This window comes from Ylistrum balloti, unplaced genomic scaffold (assembly GCF_031769215.1).
Source record: "Ylistrum balloti isolate Yb309-2 unplaced genomic scaffold, AGI_CSIRO_Ybal_v1 Utg371780, whole genome shotgun sequence".
Classification (NCBI taxonomy): domain Eukaryota; kingdom Metazoa; phylum Mollusca; class Bivalvia; order Pectinida; family Pectinidae; genus Ylistrum; species Ylistrum balloti.
In genome coordinates this window covers 94855-111657 of record NW_026782889.1, presented here as the reverse complement: position 1 = coordinate 111657, position 16803 = coordinate 94855, and the positions used below count along the sequence as shown (strand labels likewise).

Here is a 16803-nt window from a genome sequence, read left to right as displayed (position 1 = left end):
ACATTTCCACACCTAATATCACAGTTGTACCAGACAAATCAACTTACAGCAGAGTCATTATATAATGATAATTAGCAATACAACACAAGGGCGATAACTCCGATCTACCTGAATGTGATTTATTTTCAAACAGCATTGTTGCATTTATTAAATTTTTTACTATGATCCACAATGTATATTATTACCATTAAGTAAGATATGTACAAATATTTTCTGATATTAATCTCCATCACCTCAACAGATAAAGGCCGATATCCCAGTTCGACGTTTACAAACAAAATCTGAATGCATAATTACAAAAGTTGTTAATAGAAATCTGATTTCATGTTTGTAAATTAACGGAACAGTCCAAACTTCCTCACAATAAAATTGCCCATTTCTTCGTAAAAACTCGCTTAGAAAATATGATGATTCAATTATTAGTCGCGTTATCTTGTTTATTCAAAGTAAAGGTTAATTTTTTCCAAAATACGTGGAAATTATTCCTTCGACAGCCTCCAAACAGTATTCGGACCAGGCATCAGACGTACGCTTCGAGTAGGAGCCAGACGCGATGAAGATATTATCCACAGCTGATGGTTTGTGAATTGTTCTCCAAACTGTTTCCTTATCGACTCCAGTTTTCGATGTACTGAATGCCTCCTTATATGGATACTGATCCCAGTGTGATATCACTCCAGCAGTCGGTGTCGGGATTACTGTCATGTTAATGTTGTAAAGCTTTGCCAGGTACATGTGGGCGTGTCTGACAACCTCTGTTGACACGCTGTGATGTCCAAGATTGAGTTTTTCGCCATTTTTCTGTAACTCACTCCACAAGTCATGCACTGAATACGCTGCCAACAAAACAGCTCGGCCTGTCCTGTTAGAAATACCAAAATCTAAGGTCATATCAATTGGGAGATCTGATATCAAAGTTGGGCGTATATGTTCATCGTACCTGTTATCAGTATAACCAGAATGTAGAATATCATAGTAATTAGAATATTGATTTTTGAGCTTGGGGCATTTATGAAGACTGTCGTATGAATTCAAGCTATCAATGTCTGATTTGATTAGATGGTCTCTCCACCAAGGGTAGTCATACAGCAAGAACACTTTAACACCAACATGGTAGTTCAAAGTTTTTAAAGTTGAAAGAATATGTCGCTGTTGTAACGTTTCCAAGTTAATCTGAAGCAAAGCTGGTGGCGGAACAGTCAATATAACTCGTTGACTACAGACACTGATAAATTGGCTGGTCGGACTTGTTTTTCCGTCACTCGTTACAGTCTGCATGAATCCTAGGGTGTAGCCATCAACAGAGTTCCGGGTGATACTAATCAGTTGATGGTTTGTGTGTACACTATGATTTCTGCAGTTATAAACAATTAAGGTATTTTTTTTATACATTTTTTAAATTTCAAATTTACTGAACTATATTTAAATACACTTTTTCAAACATTGGTTTTTCAAAACTGATATATTCTAGAGCTAAGGTTTTAACAAAGGCTGAAAGGTTTAGGTGATAAGTATGTTCTTAGCTTTGTATAAATTACTTAAGTGGCGAGACATGTTTCATCTTTATCTATCTAGATATTGTTTCAAACAATATATATGTATAAAAGTCCTTAATTGTGTAATATAAAGCATGGAATAATTCGATATAATTCTAAGTAATATTGCATGGTACACCATATTTAAGGACTAACTATTCACATCTATATGCCCGAGTTCAGAATGTGACTATGGTTAAACAGTCGTTATTATTTACCTCATATGCCTATGTCCCGTAAACATGATGTTGACCTTTGAGAGCTGAAACTTTTTACTAATATTTACGTTTTCCGTGCCTATATATTCATATATGGCTATTCAAATACTCATTGTTAGAGTATCCACTGGATGAGACCATCGTCTAACGTTAAGTTTATCTGTGATAAATACAGCGATACAAGTCGATGTCTGCTACATGTAAGTGGTTCATTGCTTTTATCTATTATGTATGTATAAGGAATATTAAGGTATTACCGAACATTAGTATAATTACGAAACAGTTTTTACCTGCTGGCTCCAATAAACTGCTTTACCAAGTGTTCCGGAAGTTGTTGAATACCTTCTGATATTGTCATATACACGTCGACATTAAAATTTTCTGGCATAAAATGTAGAACATGTGCCGCCGTTGGGTTATGGGAGTTAAATTTCAAAATGTTGGTAACCATTTCAATAGCTTCATCACTTAAATACTTTGAGAAGAATTCACTGATTCTGTAAGACAATCAGAGAATGGTAAATTAGATGTATAATTGTCATCTTTCTCAATGTTTATTTTCAGTTTTCTATTTTAAGTATGCTGCCTGCAATGTAACTAAAATATTAATCCATGTGGATATTCATACGGTTCAGAAAATAAAATGTCCGATTTTTCACCGAAATTTTACATTTTAAAAATGATGAACACCAAGGTTGATTATTATTTACTAGCAGGCTTAAATGTGTTACCATTAAAAGACATATTCATCATTAAAGAGTCTTAGAAAAACGAAACCATATCTATATATACTTAACAATTAATATGTTTACAACTATTTCAAACTAGTTTTACGTTTGGTCTGACAACGAAGCATTGTCATCTGATACAATAAAGGGCAGCTCCTTTTGTAAAGATGAAAGGTCTCCACTGAAATTGGTCTTCTGAGTCAAATATCTGAAAACAAAATGAATATCAATGTTCATATATGCTTAAAGTTCCTTTTAAAGAATCATATTTATCCAGCTAACCAAACACTTTGTAAAACAAAAGAATAACAAACCTATATATTTCTTGTATCCCTTTCCTTTCATTTTGACGTAGATTATAAGGCACATGATTTTTACTAAAGTCTTTATTACGGAAATGTACTCCCCTCAGGAAAAGCATTGTCTCATCGGAAAAGTAATCTTGATTTCTAAATATTCCCGTCTTAAGCCCGAGTTCTTGTATTGTACGAGATAATATCGGATGGAGTTCATTGTTGAACCTCATAGCACCAAGCTCGATTGGAATGTCCGGTGCCTCAGGAAAGCGATACGTGTAGAAGCGGCCTCCAAGTCGGTCCGAGAACTCGTATAAACCGATATTTAATTCATGATGTCTGAGTTTCCAGGCCGCGTATGTCCCGCCAATACCACCGCCTACTACAGTCACATCATGACATACATCTGTAACAGAAACATCGGAATCATGTATGTCATGATTGTTTTCAGAGAAAAATCTATATAATTAATGGTTCGTTTTAAAACACTTTCCATTTTATTTTTTTCGATCGTCAACATCGATAATTGAATATAATCAGGAAACAGTTGATGCCTGGCAACATCTAGCTACAATACAAACATGCTGAGCTGAGAATTTGTATAAATGATTTCTGCTTGTTGACACATTGTTGACCTACTAAAGTTTCGTATCCTTTATCATGTTTCTACTGCATTAAGCACTTTTAAAAAGGTAAAATGTTGCAAAGCGCGATCGTAAATCATGTTAAAATGTCATTTTATTTCTTTCGGATAACTCCAGAATCGATGAAAGAAATGTACAATATAAGCACAAGAAATATACACACAGTTCGGACAGCTTTTACTAACATGTTTTAAGATCACTTTATTAATCTTTTATATAAATACTATTATTTTCTTTTCACGAAATATGGAGGGGCCAACAGATGCTGAGAAGACGTTTTTTGTTATTTCTGTTTTTTCGGCATGACTGTTGATAATTAGATGATGCTGACATCAAATGGTTATATATTTTGTATGTACATATCAAGACAATTTCTTTTACCTCGATCAGCAAGAGACATCACCATTGTAACACAAAGCACAGCAAGAAGTGTGTTGCCGTCAACCATTTCCTTTGAACGATCTTTCCACAGAAATGCGCAAAATGTCTGTAAACTACAAAATTACTATTAAGATACTACTGTCGATTGTGTAATAACAACCCATCTATGGTATATAACCTATCGATATATATAGAAAAGGTGCACAGGTCTGTCCTGATTGGATATTTCTCTTGTTTATATTGACCCACTGATATATGCGTTTCAGTGTATTATTTATTCGTATATAATGCGTCATATGTTATACTGTTTTTAAGGCTAAGTGGTGTATTTAAATTTATGTATTGGGAACATTTGTTGTATCTAGCACCTATCTGGAATCTAGAATTCCTACAGTAGCGACATTACATCTGTACGTGCAGTCCTTTATTGAATAATCGTCAGAGGCTCCTAAACTTTAGTTTTCAGCAAACCACGCATCATGAAACCTTGTGTTTTCTATCAGGTATAAGTAACTGGTGATATCTATCACGGAAATATTTGAAAAAAAATATTCAAGTGGTAGACACTGCTTTTGGATTTCTAATGAACGAAGTTCGCCAAGAACTGCAAGCTACATTTTAACTTATCCATATAGTGATACATTATGAGATATATTCAAATAAAACCTGGTAAATCTAAACACAATGTTCTTGCCCACGGCGTATTTTTCATTAGATATGTCATTTATCAAATATGATGATTCCCTCATAGCTTAACGATATCGAAACAGATTTCTCGATTGGCCTACAGGTGGCGCTTCTGTCAGCAATATATTCCAATTGTAAGAGTAACCAATAAATATCAGGTAAAATCTTTATAAATTCACCAAAAATGTTGACAATTATACACGTTTTTACAAGCGTGATCTTGTGCAGTAAAGTATTGCTATGTAAAAACCTCCTCTGTTTAACAGTGATTTATTATGGTATAAACAACAATTTACATCTAAAACCATCCCAGGTCAAGACAATACCAACAGTTTACATAGCTAACAGTCCGAGAGTACAAATATGCACCTCAGCGATCATCAACTCGCTAACTTATAATGTTGAGTTTGTAAATTAAGGAGTTGATATTATAAATATCACCAATATTTTACACCAGAAATCTGTTCAAGCTAACATTCAACCATACTTTCAAAGTAGAAACACCCCTGAAAGTTTCTGTCATTACTGCAAGTCCATTGCATCCTAACCGTATAACTACAAACAAACGCTGCATCAACTGAATGTAGATGACCTTAGAACTTAGAAGTGGTGATATAAGCATTATTCAAAATGTTAAGCTTTTCATGAAGGGTCCTGAATATCGTGAAACCTCGTCCGTTAATTGGAATGTGAATTTCAAGATACTTATGGATTCTGTTGAAACATTTCCAGGGAATTGGCGAAACGAGATTATGCTGCGTTGGACTCACTTTCTGGGAGAGTTATGTCCATTCCGTTCACCATTCGTAAAATAATCTGCAACTTGAAATCGAAAATGAAAACATAACACAAGTCAGCTTTCCTAGATCCTGATGTTAAATCTACACTTCAAGATTTACATGACAGGTATGTGATTGTGTCGCAGATAAGGCGTCCAATAACTTAATCCTTGTCTGCAAACATTACATTTCCTTATATAGAAGGAAATGGGTTTGTTTGATAACGAAGGAGACCCCGCCTCTACATGATGTTTTCTTTCAAAAGGACGAAATGCTGATCTTGCCTCGTTATTACGAACCATTTTGATGTCCTATTAATGATAAACATTTGGACCTCCCCCGTTTATAGTGGATCCCTAAACATCACAGGAAACCATATAAACAACGTTTTATAGCTTGCTCGTCTAACTGTTCAATCGAGCCTTTGTCTAATCTTCTAACAATTATTCTAAGTACCATAACATCTGGGTTACAGCCTTATTGTGATACTGTTTACTCTAAGAAGTGACTTTATAGTATCTTTAACACCTCTTCTGAAAACAAATGTCTCCTATTTGATAATTCCACGCAGTACACCACCATACCCCATTCTAAACTGAAGGAACGTCTTCGTTTTCTTGTCATGAAATCTTTCATCTCCAGGAAAGGTCGACGACGTTATAAATATATGGTTATGAACTATACTGAAGCGTATTTCGTAAAATTTACGACCAAATCAAAGACGAAATATTCGGAGGACGAAATCATGAAAATGATCGATTTTCTGGTTGACCACAATTTCGTCGAGTTTGGTAGTAGATCTTCCAACAGACTATTTGCATACCTATGGGAACAAACTGCGCCCTTCTGTTGGCTGACTTTTTTTTTTTTTTGTTTTCATTAGAGACTGAATTCATTGACTAGCTTATCAAAACAGGTCACAAAGATCTTGTAAAGTCGTTTAATTTCACCTTTAGATATATTGCTGACATCTTGTCTGTAAATAACAAGACACTTATTGACTACGTTCATCGTAAATATGTACCAGAACTGGAAATCAAAGATACCACAGGCTCTTCTACATCAGCTGCTTATCTCGATCTTTTCCCATAACGAAACCAACTTGAACAACTTTCCATCAAGTTGTATGATAAACATGATGATTTCAAGTTTCCATTTCTGGATAGTAATATACCTCCATCTCCATCCTATGATATGCAGATGTCACAGTTGATTGACCAAGGTTTATATAATGGTTGTCATAGAAGAAATAAGACGTTTGCTCTTCCGGAACACCTGATCTAATTATCCTTGTACTTTTGTTCAGGAATATCTGTGTAAATCTTTCATTTGTTCATATTTTGCATTGGTTTTATTCCATCTGAGTTTGGATTATTTGATAATGTTTATGTTTTCCTATTTTCTTGTTGTTTTCTCTCTGCCATCCAATTTAAAAGTATGACATATGCTGTTCAAAACAAGTTCGTTTGCGTTAAGCATTCATATGTATCAACAAAGAAGGAGTTTTCCCCAAAAAATCATTCGGAACCATCCTGCCAATTAACCTAGATTTACCATTTGCTTTCGATCACTTTGGTTTTCCTCAGTATCCTCAAAATTTCAAAATGTAGGCCTTTAGTATCACTGTTGAGTTCTAGAAGAAAAATTGTAAAGCTATGAACACTAAGTGTACACTTATTAAGCAATACATTATTCTGTGTTATGTGAACATATGGACTTTTAAATGGTGATGATACGATATGAATTCAATTTAAATTATATACAAGACTATGATATTAATTTACATATCCAGTAATTGAATAGATTAAAATCGATACTGTATCTGTGTTTTACAATAATATTATTAATTAATTGATAATTAGTCCAACGTCGTGTACGCCTGTTAAATATGTAATCTCACTAGATATTCATATTTATATGATGTACATGCATACTTATTACTGCAATTTTATATAAATAACATCTGCTTTAAAGATTGTACAACATTTATATCAGACAGTAACAACTGTTACTACAAAATAGAAATTAGATACAAGGAATTAAAATGTATCATACAGCTGTTAGGTCCTTCAATGACTCGGCGGTGATGCTAATGACATGTTGTTTAAACAAAGGAGGTAAATAAGTATACTTAAAACTGACTGAAATAAATTTTAACATCGATATATCCATATATCTGGGAATTTCACTTGAATTGAAGTACTACCTTCCTATAATATAAACATCTTGTTATTTAAAATTTACATAACCCATTCTTAATCCACAGTGTAGTAGTGTGGTCTATGCGGTACGGTTTTTGTTTTCCTCGTATCTAATTTACAGAAGGAATGGAAACAAATACTAAGTTAAAAATGTCATAATCCAAACTAAAAACATGTGAGAAATCAAATATGACCCTTAACAATATCTTCACTGATACCATTGAAAACGCGTAAAGAGAATAAACGCGGTTGTAGCCCTTAGTCACATGCTTTGACAACATCCACCGTGACAATCCGTTTAATGTAACGTTCACAAGTATAAAACCATCACATTTTACCACCAAACAAACAATGAATACATCTTAGTTTTATTACATAAGGAAATCAAACATTCCTCCTTAATATAATCTTAATCACGATCGTAATGCTTCGCCTTAATCTTTTTGCAGCATGTATCTCTCGAAACTCTCTCTTATAAACGTATCAACAGCTATCGATATTTACACGGAATCGAACTCATATCTGTAAACAGATGTTCTGTACCAGAATATTTTGTGTAAAGTAGTTTGATTAACTTTACTATGACATCCAGTATCCGGTTTATCAGATAATTTTATGAAAGAAAAACAGTCCCACAAACAATTCCCGCGTAAACTTCACAAATCCTAATTGAACACCTCTTGTTTTTTATCATTACGACGTATTACCACTAAATATTTCGAATCCCCAGATTGTCAAATAAGTCTCTATAGCTAACAGGATGACAGAGATATTACTTATTATTATATGACATGTTTTATCTTTATTTTTTTCTTTATTTGCGTAAACAATACATTTCTAAACTTTGCACTGTGTAAAATAATATACTGAATAACTACGTAACCTTATGTTATACTTATGAATATCCATGTCTAAAATTTTGACTTTTCTTGGTTATTCTTTTTTTCATAAGTAAGTATTATTTGAAACCTCTTCACAGTTTTAAGGACTGACAAAATAACACTAGATAACTTTATTAAAAAAATAAGTGTGGTTGGTGATTAGTGTCATTTCGCAGAACAAACGCGAAAGGTTGTATTATAACCCCTGGCGAAGTTTACCTTGTGTAGAAAACACTTACCCTTCCGGGACACCCGGTCTTGTTATCATTTTACGGGTATTCCTGTATTCCTATCTTTTGTTCTTGATTTGGCACACTGCCTTTTTGTTTGAATAAGTATTATCTTAACATTTCGGTATTTTTTTTCGGATTTTTATTACACCAGGTTAAATGTAATTTCGAATTCAGTTGGCATCCAGTGTATTTAGGCTTTGAAATATTCTTCGCCTCTGCTGACTAAAGCTTGTGCAATTGAAAAAGAAGTGATAAGCTTTCCCACAGTGATGACCACAGTTACACTCCGGGCTTTCTATGACATTTGCCCGAAATAAATCATATTTCAAAGAACTATATGTCTGCCTTATTCTAGTACTCTATTAATTATATCCAAAATTAAAATTTACAGGTGGCTGGTACTGATTAGAAGACATGTTGTGTTCAAAGTTATTCAAAATAGGTAATGTTATAACAGAATTGTCCAGTTTATTCCAAGCACGACGGATTGAAGGTAGAAATGAAAAGTTTGTACTGGAAAGTCTATAGTTGGAAGTTACAAAATCGAATTGGTTTCGTAATGGATAAAATTTAGAAACTCTGGAGTTCATTTGTATTATGTTAATGGCAGAGTTTACGTCGTTCCTTCTTGTGAATGTATCAGATTAAAATATACGATGAATCCAACATGTCTTTACGCTTGTCTATCAGCCTCACATGGTCATCCGATAATTGAAAGTTCCTTCTGTAACGATAAAAAATCTCCGCTAGAAATTGTCCATCGAGTCAGACATCTGAACGTAAAATGAATATTAAGCACGTGTAATTTACTTTCTTATGACACTATCACACAATAACATTAATAAGGTATGTATAACGATATATGATATGTCAACATTAATGTTGAAAGAAGTCAACACCTCTGTAAGTTACTGCATGGTGACAGTCATCTAACAACTGCAAGTCTGCTCAACAACCTTCTGCCAATTCTGCAAATTCGCAAAAAAAATTGTCTGTAAATTTTTGTATCCCGTTCCATTGATTTGAACGTAGATTATAAGGGACGTAGATTTCACTAAAAATTTCAATTATTTATCATTATTCCTCTCAGGAAAAAAAACATTCGAGAATCAATAAAGATTTCTAAGTTCTTCCGTTTTTAATCCTACCTCTTGTATTGTGCAGGAAAATATTGGATGGTGTTTACTGCTTAACCACACAGTTCCAAGCTTACTAGGGATATCTGGTGCCTCCGGAAAGCGATACGTGTAGACGCAGGTTCCAAGTCGGTCCAAGAACGCCTATAAACCTATATTCAATCCATGTTATCTGAATTTCTAATTTCTAAGCCACGTATATCCTACGAATGAGTTAAACATATTATTTTATCATCAGTAACAGAAAAATGGATTAGAGGCAAGTTCTAGCAACTTATGAACTCTTCTTCATAAATGAAATTACAAATATTTATCATACTGCATGTGACACATATTTATACTATAAATATAAAGATAAGCAATTCGTAGAGGTACATGTGTAAGACTAAATCATTTTGTCCAAAAAAAGGAAAAGATGAAATAGGATACATATATATACATCAATTTTATATCATCTATACCATTGTTACATAGCTTTGTACTACATTTGTATTTATAGACTGTTGTAAATGGATAAAACAGCATGTGAGGGTAGGGACCAATATACGCAAACTGCAGCTTGCGGTGAGGTCACACAAACCCATATGTGGATATGTTTATATATGTTGTTCAACTGCTGTGTAGATAAACAGCGAGGCTTCATATTATTGTCTATTTATATGCACGTGTTGTATTGTTTAGGGTGTATAGGGCATTACATGACCTGTAGGTTACATTGGTTGTATTATAATCATTTATTATCATATATGTAGTTGTAAATATAGATATAATATATAATAAAGGGTTGTATTTGGCTACATACAGTTATATCACTCACGTGTATGCACGATGCCAGCATGACAGATATTAAGGCGTCGTGTGGCATACTTTATGAACTTTACATTGAAGTTGATTTAGCTGTAAATATGTATTATACCATATTATATATATTCATATATGTCCATATTATTGCTGTAAATTGTTGGGGATGATTTAATAACGATGTAGGGTTATATTTAATATATCATCTATACCAGCAGAGAGGGATAACTGCCAGAGGTGCACGCATGTCTTACTAAGTGGTCTATATTTGAGGATATGTCCCATTTGGCTAATGTATAGCCATTTTCCCTTATGTGACTACAGTGTACACATCATAACATAAGCATTTGGGAAATAATGGAATACTGTTTATAGAGTGTGACTGTTACTTTGTATATATCATGCCTTTAATCTATGACCTTGATTACATGTGTATGACATAATAGTTATGTTAATTAAATATTGTAAAAGTTTTGTTTTGTTGCTTTACCGTCATCAGAGTGGACAATATGCTCATCCCGTTACAACCATTCTATATTTATGTCATTTCCCTTAGTCTTTAAGCCTGTTTTAGATTACATATGACATAGTTATGTTTGTAAAAGGTTTTTTTTCATTTCAGTCTTTGTTTTTATTCGTCGCCGTTAATGAATAACGAAACACCAACAGTGAAAGATTTCACTACCTACAACGTTCTACATAAACATACCTTCATTAGCACTGTTTGATGCAGCAAAAATGAAATATGCAACATTTCGACCCAGCAAAATCTCTCAGACTAGAAAAGCGTTTATTGCAAAATGATAATGGAAAAATGTTTAATTTGAGATATAAGATATGGGCCCTTCCGGATATTTATCTGAAGCTTCTTTGTTACACAGGATTTTATTTATCTGTTGATTTATCTATTTTATTTTTTCTTTAAGTAATGAACGTGCATTGCTTGTAGATGTATATAATGTACTGTAGAGAGTTGTTGTTAAAAGAAAGATGTTTTTCTGCCAGACTTTTGTGATCCACTACAGTGTTGTTTGTAAACTTGACAATCTGAATAACGGCCAAGTAACGTTGCTAAAAAGCGGAAACATTTTCACAAAATACCTCTAATAAATGCTACCCAAATCCATTTTTCTCGGATATAAAAAGGGAAACAATCATCTGACATATCTCAATAGTTCGACATATCAAAAATAATTTCGTAATACAATTTGAAGTCGTACACAATCAAGAAATGAATAATGTTTTAATTGAAATAAATTATAGAAATGGTACCAAAAAATAAGGAATCACAATTTGAATATTGGTGAATTTTGTCGTTTAACAACACGAGTAGCAGTGGCCAGCCATTTTGAAATACTGACAAAAAATCTTTGATATACCGGCAAATCGTTCCACAATTATTGTATGCAGATTGGATAAACACGTGTACTGGGCGTCTTGATGATGAACTTTTACATTTGATTATAAAATTTGATATCATATTAACATTTTGATATTATGTAATGTATTACCAATGCAAACAAGGTAACGACTGCAACAGCTGCATGCTGAAGATAATCACACATCCTTCGTTTGATACAAACTTACATAGGTAAATCGCAATCGACTGTTGTGTAATTGTTTCAGAAACTATGGATTCCTGTATCATTGTTAGCAGTCTATGATATGGTGGAAGTATATCAAATCAACTACAGCCTATTGTTAAAGAGAAATCACTCGCAGTTGAATTATACATAAACCATGCACTGTACAGTTACACGGACAGATCCTGAGAGAAACCAATCTGATTAAGAATCAATTATAGAAACAATCCCTGCTGAGCCAGACCTTGGATGCCAGGGTCAAAACTGGTAATCACTTTAGATCAATTATGGTAAGGAATTGTCTAAAAGATGTTAGGTTCACTATGTCCTGAAACATTACTGTCAGATAATGTAAATCGGTCTGTTTTATCATATGTTGGTTTTTTTCCTGGTTGTGATAGAGATACTTAGAAACACAAGTAATCAACACTTACTTAATGAATACAATGTTATTAAATAACGAGGCTTTCGGATAGATATCTCCATAGTAAATGTATTTCAGAATATGTCACTTTTTTTCTTTTAATCCAGCAACAAGAGATGACGAAAATGTCTGACTTTTTAATAAAATTAATCAAGCAATCTGTAAGGCTTTTAAGTAAAATAGGACCCAGAAAAATTAATTCAATGCCCCTTATTCCGTATGATAATAACATATAAGATTACATATTAAATACATGCATATCATAACCATAGTTTGTGCAAGATGACGGAGAACACTTGCCAATATATATATAATCAAAAGACTGGAAAATTTATTTTTTCCATATTTCTTATATTTTTGCTGGGCACAGAGAATTCATCACATTTTTACTATATATATATATATAAACTTGTATACATATCCAAAACCCATGAATAAAACATAACTCACTACGTCACAACAGTAAGAAAAGCTAATAACATGACCTCAATTGAAAGCGGGCTGATAAAATACCATAATTTAACAATTTTCTATTTGTACCAATGTAGAAATTGGTGTGCACTATTTTACCTTATAACTTTGTGAAAAGAGTAAGGAAATCAATATATATCCATGTATTAATTTCACATGCATATTACATCTAAAAATAAAAGATGTATTTAGTAACTCCTGTATACAAGAATAACTCCATAGCGTGAATTAAATACCTACCAAATGTCTATGTAAACTCAATGTTACCGTGTTATCACACCCATTTGATTGACAGATAGGAAAAACTAGTTTTTCAAGAATACAAACCATTTTTAATTGTTTCTTGTCGATCAGATTACATTTTATCTGTAAACAGAAATCAAATGAAACATGCAAAAATACCTACCAAAGGAAGATTTGTAAGGAAAGTCCTTTAAAAGACCTCCAGTGTAACCTCTGGTGTACTGTATAATTATATGCAATGTTTTCAAATTGTACCAGGAAGTTTTGTGTACATTTCTAGTCAGATCACGTCATGTCAGAATGTCGAACATATCGTATTACTATATCACAGTGCAAATATACAGGCACCTGTATAAGGAACGTAAACAGACGTCTGCAGTGAAACGCATAAATATTTCTATAGCATGAACAGGGGCTTACTGAATTTTTTTTTTCTACACAAAACCAGAAGAGCATACACCACAACAACCAGGACATAAAACGATATACACCACAGAATCCTACCTACAAGCCACATAACACAGTGGGGAGGCTGTTGAATATGTTCCTCATCTTTCTCTCAGTAATTTCTGGCGTTGGTAAGTATTACATATCTTTGTATATTTAACCATCAATTTGGAGTTGTTGTCCCTTTTTTTTTTACTTTTTTTATTCTCCTCGACTTTTAGGTTTCGACAGTCCTAACGGGTGTTAGAAGCAATTATGTAGCATAGTTTTATACATATATTTCGAAATATTTATTGAAATGTGCTTTTAACTTGATTCCCCTTGTTAAATCTGTACGAAAGACGTACACGACAATAACATATTTAAATATAAACTTTTTTTTTTTTTTATTTTTTATTTTTGAAAGTTTTCAAATATAATAAATATATAAACATATTATCATAAACTTTCGCACAAACTTACATACACTTACATAGTGTTGTGTAGGTGATTACCTAATTATAATCAATGTCTAAACAGGAAACACAACCTATTATAACTAATCAATTATGAAATTTCAACCTCGATGATCGGTTTCAAAATAATAACCAGTGATGTTAGGTTTACTGTTAATATCCGATCATCGATGATGGAATCTCAAAACTGATTCCCTATACTACACTTACATGGACATACACACACAGATGCTCACATACCATTCGCTCATCAGACAAACAAGACAGACAGAATAGGAAAGGGTAGAAAAAAGGAAAGGGGAAGGAGGGTAGAGAGGAGGAGGTACTGCTTTCTTCATGCACACACACATATACATATTGTATAATGCATTCTACATGTAAATAAAGAATATTTAAATTATAACAGCAAATCAAGAGTCGTCGGCGGAGTTAGCGTTATGATTAATAATTACAACAAAAATAAATATACACGTACAGAGATAATTAGAGCCAGTGAAATAATATTAAGGTTAAGAACTTATAAGTGTAATAAGGGCTTCCATTTTCTCCAACCTAACTCAAATTGCATTCTAATATGATTCTTTTGACTATTATTTATATATTTTTGAACTACAAAATTATCTTTAATTACATTAATGAGAGCATTTATATTCAGAGTTACTAATACATCTGGTTTTATATATATAGTGTTTTATAATGATAAAAATTTCATTGTCAACTGAGTTACATTGTTGTGAAACTATTCCAAAAAGAAGTGACTCCTTATTTTATGCAAATGGTATTAAAAGTAGATCTAATAAAATTTCAAATTTCTGAAGAAGAGTTTGCACCTCCCTACATTCCCATAAGCAATGCACAATTGTCTCTATTTCCATAATACATAAAGTACACATGGGGCTAGGGTTTATCTTTATTTTATGAAGAAAAGAATTTGTTACTAAGATCTGATGAATAATTCTGACCTGCAACCATATTAATTTAGGATTTTGGTGACTGTAAAGGGAAGGTTATATACTTTTGACCACTTTTCAAAATCAAAGTTAAACTGCAAATTCCATTTTTTGGTGCCGGTATGCATAGTCGCTGGAGTTATGATATGCTTGTAGAAATCTGTCACACCTTTTTTTATTCTTGAAGAATATTTCTAATATTTGTGGTATGAAAGGATGCGAAAGTCTTTATGATTTGAACTCGAGATTTTCTTAAATAGCGTTTAATTGCAACTATTAATCCATGAAATTCTAGAAAGTTAGTGTTAATTCTAAACTTTTGTAGAAACTCTTCAAAAGAAAGAAATGTTAAGTTTTCAGAATTTTTCATCAGATCATTCAATGTCAAGATACCTGTCATAAACCAGTTTGGATAAAAGACAAATTTATTATTAACTTTAATATCATTGTTATACCAAAGGGGTGTTTTGAGAATACAATTTTGTCTATTTAGCGATATATCCTTAGATTTGTTTAGTTTATCCCATGCTTTGAAAACATCTTTCCAGAATTGATTGCGGCATCTTGATCCACATAAATATACATAATCGTCTCCACATTTAAACAACTTATTTAGATCTATAGTTGACTTAAGGATCAGATACCATTTGCCTAATAACATAAATAATTTTCTTATCCAGCCTAATTTTAAAGAATGAATGAAAGAATATAAGTCAATCAAATTTAGTCCATCATTATTATTATTTTGAATAATGACATCTGTTTTAATCTTATTGCACTTACCATTCCACAAAAAATCAAATAATAAAGAATTTATTGTAGCAATATATGTTTCTGATGGGTTTGGCAAGGTAATAAATAGATAATTAAGTTGTGAAATCAAGAGAGACTTAATAACATTAATTTTGCCAATTGGAGTTAAGCTCCGTCGCTTCCAAGAAGTAAGAAGTGCTTTAAGTTTTACATTTTTTTTGTCAAAATTTAATCTAGGTATTTGATCCAAATCAACCGAAAAATCGATACCCAGAAATGTAAATCTACTTTTCCCCCCACTGCAGATTCAAATCTGGCCGATATGTTACATCACTGTATTTACAACTCCCTAACCATATAATTTGAGTTTTATTAGTATTAATGTTTAAACCAGAAATCTTTGCATAGTTATCTCACTCTGAGATAGACTCATTAAGCGACCTCTCTGAGCCATCTAATATTAAACCAGTGTCATCTGCATATTTCACATTTAGAATTGGTACATTATCTACATCAATGCCTTTAATAAACTCATTATTTCTAATTCTTGCTGCTAGAACTTCAGCACATAAAAAAAGATATAAGGAGATATTGGGTCACCTTAACGACAACCTGTTTCAATATTAATACGTTTTGAAAGATTCCCACATTGATTAATAGAAGCATATACATTATTATTAAATAATTTTATCCACTTGCGTATATCTTCCCCAAAGTTAAAATATTTTAAAACTTTATCTATAAACCCCCATGAAACACTATCAAATGCTTTTTCAAAATCTACTTACATTAACATACCTGGAATATGGAGTTCTTCTACATAATGCATTACATCACACACTGTACGGATATTTTCACCTATATACCTACCTGATAAAAACCCAGTCTGATCTTCATTAATAATTTTGCTCAAAACTGTTTTTATTCTTTGTGTGATTACCCCGGAGGCAATTTTGT

At 32.6% G+C, this 16803-nt stretch overlaps 1 protein-coding gene across 1 annotated transcript; it reads right to left on the bottom strand.

Moving 5' to 3' along the window:
• Positions 1 to 453: 453 nt before the first annotated feature.
• Positions 454 to 3869, bottom strand: LOC132563594 (aplysianin-A-like). The gene is made up of 5 exons (XM_060228334.1): positions 3803 to 3869; positions 2796 to 3183; positions 2588 to 2689; positions 2044 to 2250; positions 454 to 1354 (listed from the first exon to the last, which is right to left on the bottom strand). Exons 1-5 carry the CDS (start codon positions 3867 to 3869, stop codon positions 454 to 456), a joined length of 1665 nt encoding a protein of 554 aa, XP_060084317.1.
• Positions 3870 to 16803: the final 12934 nt, after the last annotated feature.

Bases quoted from the DNA above. Each gene is read 5' to 3' on its own strand.
- LOC132563594 (XM_060228334.1), bottom strand. From the start codon at position 3,869: ATGGTTGACGGCAACACACTTCTTGCTGTGCTTTGTGTTACAATGGTG. The intron at 3,184-3,802 runs GTAAAAGAAATT...TTTCTGTTACAG, and splicing joins GATGTCTCTTGCTGATCGAG to ATGTATGTCATGATGTGACT. The intron at 2,690-2,795 runs GTTTGTTATTCT...TTTTGTTTTCAG, and splicing joins GGGATACAAGAAATATATAG to ATATTTGACTCAGAAGACCA.